Below are 13,633 nucleotides of genomic sequence, written 5' to 3' on the forward strand. Positions count from 1 at the left end.
TATGATCTTTCGAATGAAGGGTATAGACCTCTCTGCTTCATGAGAGTTCTCTATGCTTGTGAAGAGTTTTGAACAGTCTTAATCACCCCTGGATCTCACACCTCTGTAGTAGGATGTGACTTTGGTCCTCAAGGCTCTTACTTGTGCCTCATTTGAGCCTTTGAGGAGGTCGTCAGACAGGGAGCTGACTCTCAAGACGGTTTTTCTGCTAGCTTTAGCATTGGGGAAGAGAGTTGGCAAGTTATATAACCCCAAGTTCGAGTTCTACATCCCCTCCCTTCAGGAGATGTCAGGTGGTGATCAAGAGGAGATTCTCTGGTGTCCTGTGAGTGCTCTGTAGTGGTTTCTGTAAAGAACCCAACACTTCAGGTCAGAGTGTCAGAGACTTTTTGTTTGCACTGGCAGGTTCAAGAAAGAGATGGCAAGAAACAAGGTCTCTTTCTGGCTTCATGAGATGATCCAAAGAGTGTACGTCATGATTGATGAGAAGGTTATAACGCTAGCTAGGACCATAGCTCATAAACACAGGAATCTTAGCCCCACTCATGCCTTCAAGAGAAATATGTCAGTGGTCCAATTGTTCAAGGCTAGAGTCAGAAGAAGGCAGACGACTTTCATGGCCGTTTACTTGGGAGAGTAAACCTACAAGTTCCTTGATATATTTGTGCTTAGACCTGTGATGGCTGCTCAAGTAGTTGTGTAACCAGCCCAGCTCCCATATGGGACTAGGATGCATCTTGTGTATGGTAACTCACAGATGTTAGTCTGGAATGAAAAGTAGTATGGCTGTCTTTTCTCCTACATTCTTCTGTCCCCGCACTCGAGGACCAAGTAGTCAAAAGTTTAAGAACTGGAAGGACTTGATGCTTGTAAGTTGCACTTCAGAGCTCTATTCTTTAGGTCTAAAGAAGTATCTCTCTCATCCTCCTTTAATAAGTAGAAGGATAGTGAATATTATACCAACCCATTAATCAGAGAATGACCATGAATGGGAGGTAAATCAGTTGTTGTTTGCAGATGATACTGTACTGGTAGCAGACACAGAAAAGAAGCTTGACCGACTAGTGACAGAATTTGGAAGGGTGTGTGAGAGAAGGAAGTTGAGAGTTAATGTGGGTAAGAGTAAAGTTATGAGATGTACGAGAAGGGAAGGTGGGGCAAGGTTGAATGTCATGTTGAATGGAGAGTTACTTGAGGAGGTGGATCAGTTTAAGTACTTGGGGTCTGTTGTTGCAGCAAATGGTGGAGTGGAAGCAGATGTACGTCAGTGAGTGAATGAAGGTTGCAAAGTGTTGGGGGCAGTTAAGGGAGTAGTAAAAAATAGAGGGTTGGGCATGAATGTAAAGAGAGTTCTGTATGAGAAAGTGATTGTACCAACTGTGATGTATGGATCAGAGTTGTGGGGAATGAAAGTGATGGAGAGACAGAAATTGAATGTGTTTGAGATGAAGTGACTAAGGAGTATGGCTGGTGTATCTCGAGTAGATAGGGTTAGGAATAAAGTGGTGAGGGAGAGAACGGGTGTAAGAAATGAGTTAGCGGCTAGAGTGGATATGAATGTGTTGAGGTGGTTTGGCCATGTTGAGAGAATGGAAAATGGTTGTCTGCTAAAGAAGGTGATGAATGCAAGAGTTGATGGGAGAAGCACAAGAGGAAGGCCAAGGTTTGGGTGGATGGATGGTGTGAAGAAAGCTCTGGGTGATAGGAGGATAGATGTGAGAGAGGCAAGAGAGCGTGCTAGAAATAGGAATGAATGGCGAGCAATTGTGACGCAGTTCCGGTAGGCCCTGCTGCTTCCTCCGGTGCCTTAGATGACCGTGGAGGTAGCAGTAGTAGGGGATTCAGCATTATGAAGCTTCATCTGTGGTGGATAATGTGGGAGGTTGGGCTGTGGCACCCTAGCAGTACCAGCTGAACTCGGTTGAGTCCCTGGTTAGGCTGAAGGAACGTAGAGAGTAGAGGTCCCCTTTTTATTTTGTTTCATTGTTGATGTTGGCTACCCCCCAAAATTAGGGGAAGTGCCTTTGGTATATGTGCATGTATTAATCATCATACAAGGTATATCTTTCCAAATGACGTCCCCTTCAGGGGAAGGGGATCTCAAGTTTGATTGGGTATATACTTCCATGTACAGCCCAGTCCTATCAGCCTTTCATCCCTATGAAAGTCAGGTAGGAGGTTTCAGCAGTCATCTCTTTGCTTCTGCTCAGATAAAGTGGTGATCACATCCAGAGAAGAAAATTATCCATCCCATTATGATTACAAGGGACTTAAAGCCCACCAAGCAGTGAGTCTCCCTAATTAAAGGACGAGTGTTTGTATGCTGCATAGAAATAAATAACTTGTAATTTGTATTTTCCCTAACCATACAAACCTGAATCCTTTTAATCCAACTTCCCCCATCGACCACAACTCAGTTCTGTGCTGAGATGTCAAAAGGGAAGGCTCTCTAGCTGGAAAGGAAACAGTGCTACTCATCCTGCACCCTCACCAGCTGGATGACTGCTTGTTATTCAACTTTAATGATCAACTTCAGCTCATGCTGAATCAGTCTCCCTAATTAAAGGACTGAGATTAGGGCAGCTGGAAAAAATAAAAGTTACTTTAAAAATTTTTGATATTTACCTGGCTTGGAGATGGAAAGTAAGGGTTATGAGTGACTAAAAAATACTACAGATGTCAGTACATCCTGACAGCTATTATGTTCATTAAAGAGCAAAAAACGACACAGATTTTTTCATTGTCGTCAATTGGCCAACAAGCAAGTAAGAAAGTAGAAGTTAACCTGTGAAAAGTCTGCTTTATTTCCTGCTTTAGAAAAAAAAAAGTCATGGATTCAATAAAACAGAGTTTCCATATATATGTGCAGCATCAAATGTTAATGTAGAAGATATATTTCTCATTTTATATATTATTTGCTTGAAGGAATATCCATCAATAATTTTTTCTTCTCTTTACAGCTTTATACTCAGGAATGTTAACAGCTGTCTTGGCCATCCCAGCCTACGAGACTCCCATAGATTTCCTACGGGACCTCCCCAGAGCCACCAAGGAGGGATTTACTGTGGGAACAATAGGAGACAGTAATTATGAAACTTTTTTCAAGGTATATAATCTGTAAGCACTTACCTGATTTCAGGTCCATGAAGAAATTGTCCTTTGAGGCTAACTTGAGAAAACATAATCAGCATTTACACACCCAGTTGATGAATAATATGCTAATACCACGGTTACTACTGTGGGTCTGTTGAGCTGTAGTGTTCATGCTGTGCTTAAAAGTGTTACTGTTTAACACTACTCCCTTCCTCGTGCCTCTTTCATCAGCCTATAACAAGAAGAGCCCAGAGAGTAATTCTATGGAGACATGGGTCTGAGAGGGCTGTGATGTTTTTGAAGGAGTAACGAGGAGTGGCTTAACATTTTATGCTTGATGGTCTCCTGGTATTAGTACTATAGTAGTAGTATACCTTGCATATTTTTTTATTTAGATACTATTTAAAGTTTTTTTTACATGAAGTAACTACTTTTTCAAAGGTAAATCGACAACATTTACTCATATCAGAAATGGACATGTATTAAGTATAAGAGTGGTTGATTATCTTTGAAATGCAAGTAAAGTTATTATTAACCATATTTGATAAGATTATATATGATTTCATTTTAAAGAATTTTTGTTTTTTTGCAGACTGCTACTGAAGGTATATTCAAACAGACCTGGGATCTATTTAACCATGAAGATAGATCAAGGAGTTTTGTTAAAAGCGCTTTTGAAGGAGTAAAGCGGGTTAGTATTTTTCCACCCTTTCTCTTTGATAAAGACTGTACTTTAATATTGAATTTATTTCAGCATAAAAAAGATTATATAAGTGCTCTCTTTGAAACTATTTAGATGTTATTTATGAGAAAATTTCATGAAATACTGCTGTATTGGTAAAAAAAAGCAGTACAGTTTTTATGAAATTTTTTTTCATCGCTGTCCCATTGTTTCAAGAAAATAAGTTATCATTTTTTTTTCATTTAAGATGAAGGTTTTCATCAAAAAACTTCAACTAAAAATACGTTAGGAGTCAATAAGGAGGGGGGTGGTGACTTAGTTTTCTAGGAGAACCTCCCTACAACAGACATCTAGAATCCTCCCTGGGGGACTGGAGTGCCATCACTCCCACACACCATCAGGGAAAATGTATAGGATGTTGTTGTATGTAAACCTTACACACACTTTGTTTAGAAAATTAATGACTGATATATACTGGATTTGTCAGTACCAGTACCACCAAAGTGGTAGGTGTTACACTGGTTCTGGAAAAGTACACCTTATCTGAGAGTGCTAAACAGAATAATTGACCTATGGACAATACCATAAAGAACGGAAAATAGAGCTGCATTGAATAGGGGGTTTTAAATTTATTTTAAAATCTACCTGCTGGCTTATATTTAGAATAAGGATGGTTCATTTCCAACAACTTCAGGAAGAGATGATGTGTGTGACATATACAAAGAAAGAGAAGATAGAACAGATAATTCATTTTCATGCCCAAAATTAGGAAAGTTAAAAGAACAAGATAAACAGTGGAACCTCTACATACGATTGTCCCAACATACGAATTTTCCAACATACGAAGTAAAATTCGACCAAATTTCTGTCTCAACATACGAAGTGTTGCTCCCACATACGACGTAAACAATACGCTTACCCATGGAATTTTCCCGAAAGCATGCAGTGTACTGTAGTTTGTTGTTGACGCCGCTAGACGGCAGCACATCGTAGGGACGCCAATCGAGCGTCACCTTGATCAGTCCTCTCATCGCGTGTGCATCGTGTGGTTGTCCTCTATTCGCTCAGTTTTAATAGTTTTTTATCTTGCCTTTTCACGTGTTGTTTTCTGTGTACCGTAATCATGGGTTCTAAAAAGCTTAGTTTCGGTTCAGGAAGTAGTAGCAGTGGTGAGAAAAAGAGGAAGTCTATGCTTTCATTAGAATTGAAGCAGGAAATCATAGAAAACTATGAGCGAGATGTACGTGTTAGCGATCTGGCTAAACAATATGGCCGGAATATGTTGACAATCTCGACGATCATAAAACAGAAGTCAGCCATTAAATCAGTGAAACCTTCGAAGGGGATCACGATTATTTCTAAATGTCGTAGCCCTACCCTTGAAGAGATGGAACGACTTTTGTTAATATAGATCAAAGACGACGAGATTGTTGGCGATACGATCACAGAAACGATCATTTGTGAGAAGGCCAGCGCTATCTACAGTGACTTGAAGGCGGCGCACTCCCGGGGTGACGCGGGGGAGAGTTCAGCCGATCCTACGATGGAGCAATTCAAGGCGTCTCGAGGTTGGTTCGAGAAATTTAGGAAACGGACCGGGATTCATTCAGTTATTCGTCATGGAGAAGCTTCGAGTTCGGACACTAAGGCTGCTAAAGACTTTGTTAAAAAGTTCGAAAGCATCGTGGCGGAGGAAGGTTACGTAGAGCAGCAGGTTTTCAACTGTGATGAAACCGGTCTGTTTTGGAAAAAGATGCTTAGTCGAATGTACATTACCGCTGAAGAGAAGAAAATGCCTGGACATACGACAATGAAGGATCAGTTGACTCTTGTTCCTTGTGCCAATGCCAGCGGGGACTGCAAAATTAAGCCTCTGTTAGTTTACCATTCCAAAAACCCTAGGGCATTTAAAGCACATAGAATTAATAAAGACCTGCTACATGTTCTATGGCGTTCTAATTCTAAGGCTTGGGTTGCTAGGCATATCTTTATGGAATGGGTAAACGTAGTTTTCGGCCGTGCTGTCAAAAAGTATCTTCAGCAAAGGAATTTGCCTTTGAAGTGCTTGCTTTGTTTGGACAATGCACCCGCTCACCCCCCCCCCTCCGGACTCGAAGATGATATCATTGACGAATACAAATTCATCAAGGTGTTGTATCTTCCACCGAATACCACCCCTATCCTCCAGCCCATGGACCAGCAAGTCATCTCTAATTTTAGGAAGCTGTACACCAAGCACTTATTTAAGCAGTGCTTTAATGTCACGCAAAGCACCAACTTAACTTTGCGTGAATTTTGGAGGAGCCACTTCAATATCGTGCACTGCTTAAAGATCATTGATCAGGCTTGGGAGGGAGTAACTCGTCAGACCCTGAATTCCGCTTGGAAGAAGCTTTGGCCTGATGCTGTTGCTCCCAGAGATTTCGAAGGTTTTGGCCCCGAGAATGAACCTGTGCTTGCTGCCGAGGAAGACGTCGAAGAGATTGTATCACTTGGCAAGTCCATGGGTCTGGAGGTGGATGACATCACTGAACTCGTCGATGAGCATCACGAAGAGCTCACCACCGAGGAACTCAAGGAGCTGCAAGCCATGCAGCATGATGAGTTCCAAGCGCAGTTGAGTGAGTCGGAGGAGATCGAGGAGGTAGGCCAAATCTTAGGTACGGCTGAAATAAAACAGATGTTGGCATATCATCAACACGTTGTTGATTTCATCGACAAGCATCACCCACAGAAACTTCAGGTTTGCCGTGTTGTTGTGCAGTTCGATGATCTTTGCTTAATGCATTTTAGAAAAATCCTTAAAAGCTGTACAAAGCAACTTTCACTCGATAGTTTCTTTAAAAAATCTCTACTAAAACGGTCTAGTGATCATGATGAAAAGAAAGAAAGTGAAGCAAAGAAAAGGAAGACTGAATCGAGTGAAAGTGATGAAAATTAAAAATAAGAAAAGAAAAATGTAAAAAAGAAAATATAAAATTATAAAAATGAAAGAAAAAAATAAGCTAAGTTAAGTTAAGTTCACGTAGTAGTGTAAGTTATCATACACGTTATCGTACAAAGTCAGCGTCCCTACCTCCTCGCTGATCTTCTGTTTCCTCCTGCGTAGAAGTCCCTACACCTGCAATGGCCTGTCGCTAAGGTAAAGTGTTACATTACAACCCGTTTTTTATTTATTATTTTCTTATTATTATTCTTTTTTTTGGTTTGTAATATGTATTTATTATACAGGCATTGTATTAATGCCACGTGTAATTATGTGTAGCCATTTATTAAGGATTTATTATGGGTTTTTAGACTGAGGAACGAATTAAATCAATTACCATGTATTCTTATGGGAATATTTGCTCCAACATACTGTGGCGGGATGTTTAAAAAACAAGCCCCACACCCTGAATCACACCTACAGACAATTGTCTCAACAAAACAAACTTTCCCCTTACGTTATCTATACCAGACTCTTTAACAGAAGGAAAAAAAAAAAACTAAATATAACCTTAAAACTATATTCTCAAAAACTTACACTTAAAACTAGAATCAACTGCATCCAAAACTTAACACTAAATATACAATAAACACCATTCAAATAAACCAAAAAAAACCTATCAAAACTTAACATTAACCTCACACCACCAACACCAAAATATGTACGTAGGCTATATATATTTTATGGACTCTAACAGTCGTCCACACACTGCCAACTGTCTTTTGCAGCCCACTACCACAGCTTTGTGGTCAACAATCCACTCGGTGGCCATTTGCCATAACTGTCTCAGTGATTGGGGTGGTCGTTCTAATCATAATCATCATCATCATAAACATCATTATTATCAGCAATCTCAATTCACAGGCCTAGGTCATCAACAGTTCAGCAATCCAATAAAAGTCCAAAAAAAAATCGTATACAGGCCAGGTCATCAACAGTTCAGCAATCCAATAAAACAGTCCAAAAAAATCGTATACAGGCCAGGTCATCAACAATAATCCAATTTCTAACTTGAGTCTCTCCAAAGGAGGAATCGCAGCCTGCCAAAATAAAAAGAAAAACACTTACGAACACTTCTAGCTAACTGAACTATCGCACTATAATCAAAGATAAATAATAAATTGTTCCTATCATTCACAATCACGACAAGCAAAGATAAACAAAACTGTACTTACTTTGAAAATCAAAAAACACTTCCACGCTGGTCGAAAATATATAAATAGTTATCCAGCACTCACACAACTGCCTTATGCTGCAGTCAAATAAAAAAAGCTTTCGCTCCGAAACATTCACCACTGTCGTAACCTAACTAAAAAATGTAAACAAACAATCTCATTTGTACCAACAGTCTTTCTCACCACCAACGATCATTCTCTAACTACCACTTGCTCTTTGGCGCGCACCGCAGTCACACAAACACACAAACAAACACACAAACACACACACAAACACTCACACACTCTCGCGCGATCTAGCAAAACTAAAGCAAATGAAATTCTCTCTCTCTCTCTCTCTCTCTCTCTCTCTCTCTCTCTCTCTCTCTCTCTCTCTCTCTCTCTCTCTCTCTCACAGGATTTGGCAAAACCAAAAAAATAAAAATAAAGCAAAAATAAATCCTCCACATTCCTCCCCCCTTACTTTGCCAAATCCTTCTCACACAACACTTACATTATTTTTTTCATAACCCAGTCGCAGTCGGGAACGGGACCTCTACTCCGAGTAACTGGGCCTCCATATACTCTCTCATTCACTTCTTCCTTATCACAATCATTCGCTACATTAACACTATTCCTATCTAAATCCCTATCATCTAATATATCATGTACAATCATATCTACCTCGTTCTCATCTGGCCCTATAATTGCACTCATTTCTGTAAACAGTTCATCCATTTCATCAAAAACATTCTCAACTTTAGTGAAAGATTCATTCATACTACTAATCATTCTCCTATCTCTCACTCTCGCATTCGTCATCCTTTCTTTTACATCAACTAAGGAAAAGCCACACACACTATAGGTATCATTCATACTCAGCCATGATTCATCTGTATTAACACATTTATCTTCCATACACACTTGCACATTTACACCCTTGTCATACTTATTTCTATTCTCACTTTTACTTATAAAATTTCCCCTTCTTTCATCTTTACTTAAAGCTCTTGTATTCTTCCTTTTCTTATATTCTACTAACACTAACTGTTTACCTTCCAGACCTAAGTCCTCATACATACTAGGTTCACCCTTGTTCCTTTTCAACCATTTACTCATCCCATTCTCTTGGATATACTCGGGTACCTCTTTCCATTTACGCAACTGGTTGTGGTGGGCCCTAATTTTTTCCCCAATACCACCCACACACAACTTACCCAAAACGTAACTTAATCCACTCGAACCAACTTCTAACACATCATAGGGACCTTCAAATTTATCACGCACCTTATTTACATTCATTCTACCCTTTTCAATTACTTCTTTCATCACTCTCTCACCAACTTTAAAGCTTTCAAACCTCTTATTTGCTTTCCTCCACACATCTCTATCATCCTCCGACACACCCCACCTCGGTCTTATTATCTTTTCAAAATTTAAAACAAACTTACATGGAGACATACCCGTACTCTTATGCACTGCTGCATTGTAAGCCCACAACGCTCTACCAACATACAAATCCCATTCATTACCACATGTACTCATCATTCGCAAAATTTCAGTTAATGTTCTTACAGTCCTTTCAGCCAACCCATTCGCACTTGGCATATAAGGAGTCGAATACACATGTTCAATACCCCATTCTCTTAACATCTTCTCAAACTCCCATCCAACAAACTCAGGGCCATTATCACTTAACATTCTCACAGGCTTACACACACACATCGGCAACATCACTTGACCAACCATTCTTGCAACAGTCTCGCTCCGTTTATCCTTGATGGGTATTGCATAGGTAAATTTACTCATGTGATCAACCATAACAATCATTCCCACATGTCTTCTCGCAGTCACAGGCAACGAAACACAATCAATCACAAACATCTCAAATGGTTCTTTCATACGTAATCTCAAAACAGGCGGATTAGCATGCACTCTCTGATACTTCCCTTTCTGGCAATCTTCACACGTAGTTGCTACATCCTTACATATCTGACTCAACCCAGGTGTAAACAATCTCTCACGCATGCATTCCCATAATTTATTCTTACCCATATGCCCATATCTGTCATGCACTAACATACACATACTTACTGCTGCATGCATTGGAAACACAGGAACATATATATCTTCATCCATTCCTTTATGTAGAAAATAAACAATATTCTTACACACAATAAGTCTCTTACTAACTTTCTTATACACCTCTAAATCAGACGACCATTCTTCTACCTCAATACTATTCAACATACATTCACGTAACCTTTTAATTTCCTCACATTCATCTTGCATTTCTTCCACCTCCTCTTTAGTCAGTAGATCATCCTCACTCCTCGTAATATCAACCATGCCAACAAAATTCGCCATAAATACACTATTATCTTCTATCACAACTACTTCACATCCATTTTTCAGAAGCAAACCACTACCAATATCAACTGATAAATCATGCAATCTTAAAAAGTCAATTCCTATCAAAAAACAACTAGGCATCTCATTCTCTCCCATTACAATAAAATTATGTTCCACCTCCATACTTCCCAGTTTTACTTTCAAACGCACTTCTTCCCAAACTAGCAAACTTCCTTTACCTATCCCATGAATTCTCACACTCGTACATTGCCGTTTCACTTCCCAATTGTACCGCTCTATTTCCTTGATAACAGACATATTCACTAATGACACTTGTGCACCTGTATCAATTAAACTACAGTATTCATTCTCATTTATACCCACATACGTCATCATTCTTCCTTTTACACCATGCATACAAATGTTTACTCTCCTATCAATAGGGTCATCCTTATCACACCCATGGTCATCTTCGCTATCTTCCATGCTCATACCACTCGGATTCAAGTCACTCAGACAATCCTCCTTCTTACTCAACAACTTGCAACATCTTTCATTACATTGTAACCTCAATATATACTCCCTTTCAATCTCTTTATTTGCTCGGTACTGCATCGGACGATTCCACCCTAAATACAAATAAACAGTGACACCATATAACATACTTACTACCAACAATACTTTTGATAACAATTCACCCTCAAGCATACTATCCTCCTCCTTATATGCCATTTCTTTCGATACTTCATTCCTAACACTCATTCTAAGCTCATCTATACTAGCAGGTATATCCATATTCAAACCCTTCAATTTAACCTTATTTAACCCACACAAAATACATTTATACACCATGTCATCCCCTTCAAAACTTTGTACCACCATTAAATCTTCCGGCAACCTTTCAAAATTACTATCATTCTCGCTACTCTCTTCTATCTTACCATGCATTCTTGACATCGCATCTGCTATCACGTTCTTACTCCCAGGTACATATTCTAGCTTAAAGTCAAATTCATTCAAATCCTCTATTGTCCTTGCAACTCTAGCATTCACAGACTCTTTCCTAATCATGTACACTAGGGGCTGATGGTCAGTACGCACAATAAATTTCACACCATACAAAAATACCTTCAATGCTTTCACGCAAAACCTTATCGCAGCCAACTCCCTTTCAATCGTGGAATACCTTCGCTCAGCCTTATTAAATGCTTTACTTACATACGCTATCACTCTCAACTGTTCATCTCCGTTTATTCTTTCCATTTGAACCAAGCAACCGCCCATACTAATCCCACTAGCATCCGTATATAACTCTAGCATACTCGCATGTTCACTATAATCGGGAAAAGCCAAAGTGACGTCTCTCGCAGCCTCTTCTTTCAAGTTTTCAAATGCTTCAATCATACGCTCATCCCATTTCAGTCTCGTACTATTTCTCTTACCTGTCCACTCATTCAAAGGCTTCCCTATTCCCGAACAATCTCTGACAAACTTCCGACCAAATTCAATTAACCCAAGAAACCCTCTCAACTCACGCACCGTATGAGGACGTGGAAACTCTCTCACCTTACTCACAAACTTTTCACTCTTCCTTATACCCGATTCACTCACCACATGCCCAAGAAATTCCACCTCCCCGGCCAACCATGTACACTTTTCAAGCTTAACTTTCACCCCAACTTCTATCAACCATTCTAATACTGCTTCAAGCAACTGCATGTGTTCCTCAACTGTCTCACTAGCAATCAAAATATCATCAATAAAAACAGTCACCTTCTGTCTATCAAACCCAGCCAAAACTACATTCATCACCCTCTGGAAGGCAGCAGGCGCATTAGCAAGGCTTAAACTGAAAATGACAATTTCTACTTGAAAATGCCGTAATGGGCCTGCTCCCCTCTGCCAGTTACTTCATTCACCTTCCTATAATCTATACACATACGTAAACTTCCATCCGGCTTTCTTACAGGTACAATAGGGCTATTCCAGGCACTCTCACTCCTTTCTATTACACCCATTTGCTCTAACTCCTGGCACTGCTCTTCTATTTCTCTGGCAATAGGCGGAGAAAAATGTCGGGGACGCTGATATATGGGGGCATCATTACTAAGAACTATCTTAAATTCAGGCAGCTTTGATCCTCCACAATCCTCGTCACCGCGACTCAAAACTCTCCGTCTATCCCATAACATCCTATACAATTGTTCCCTTTCTCCCTCACTTGTATTCTCATCTACATTAATTCTTTCTTTCAAACTTTCATAGTCCCAATCGTCATCCGGCTTTATCTTACCCGTCATAACACGTCTCAATTTAACATACCTTTCATCCTCTACATTGACCAACGTATACATACATCCCATGCAATCACCCTCACGTATACCCCGTATTCTCTTCCTCCTTACAGTCGGCAACAAGCTCACATACACCTTCGGCTCCTGCAAATTCAAAATACCATCATACACATGCACACTTGCTTTCACCAAATTACTTGCTTCCGAACCTTCCACTACATATTCACAACTGTCACTATTGGCAATTCCCAGACTATTTGGCCATGCAACTTTTACACTGACAAATTCACTTGCTTCTTTTGACAATTTAACACCTTCTTTTGCTATTAACGGCACACCTTTCCATACCTTCGTACATACACTACCATCTTCATTCAAATAAAATTCCCCACAAAATTTACCCTTAACTTTCATCTCTATCATATTTACATTAGGATGTACAATCATACCGCATTTTTTCAAGAAGTTATAACCTAACAACACATCGTATTTGTCATTTACTCCCTCAACCACATAAAAATAATTATCTTCCATCATCAGCCCCCCAATCATAACATTTTCACGTAACTTTCCTTGCACAGACATACTTAAATTACCGATACCTTTCACTTCACCCTTACACCCCCTAAATTCACACACATCCCTTACCTTATCGTATGCATTCCTAAACATTAAATTGACACCACAACCAGTATCAATCAGACCAACTAGCTCTATTCCATTGAAATTTACTTTTGCACTCATGCAGTCATAAGCTCTTTCGCCCATCACGTCTTCATGTAGTAAACCTTCACGAACATGCATCACATTCACTCCGCACACACTCGAAGACTCACCCAGCTGAACCCTCTTACACTCTAGTTTCCCGAACATCCTGGCTGATTTACTCCCTTCTTCCTACATACCCTAGCTACATGCCCATCTGCACCACATTCAGTACACTTACCCCGTGGCTCCTTGCACATTCTAGCATAATGACCATCCTTACCACAATTACCGCAAATCACATTTGTACGATTACTCCGACATCCACTCGCTATGTGCCCAGTCATACCACACCGATAACATTTTA

The 13,633-nt window shown here is 39.8% G+C and overlaps 1 protein-coding gene across 12 annotated transcripts in view; it reads left to right on the forward strand.

Annotated features, from left to right (window-relative positions):
* Positions 1-13,633, forward strand: part of LOC137650248 (probable glutamate receptor) — a 514,807-nt gene that overhangs the window by 373,690 nt on the left and 127,484 nt on the right. For 11 of the 12 annotated variants that reach the window (XM_068383530.1, XM_068383531.1, XM_068383532.1 and 8 more), the window contains 2 exons: positions 2,961-3,106; positions 3,686-3,784. In XM_068383530.1, the coding sequence (XP_068239631.1) occupies positions 2,961-3,106; positions 3,686-3,784 (245 nt within the window). The remainder of the gene's footprint in view (positions 1-2,960; positions 3,107-3,685; positions 3,785-13,633) is intronic. The other variant, XM_068383542.1, reaches the window with a different exon arrangement.

Source organism: Palaemon carinicauda, chromosome 11, assembly GCF_036898095.1.
Source record: "Palaemon carinicauda isolate YSFRI2023 chromosome 11, ASM3689809v2, whole genome shotgun sequence".
NCBI classification, from domain to species: Eukaryota; Metazoa; Arthropoda; class Malacostraca; order Decapoda; family Palaemonidae; genus Palaemon; species Palaemon carinicauda.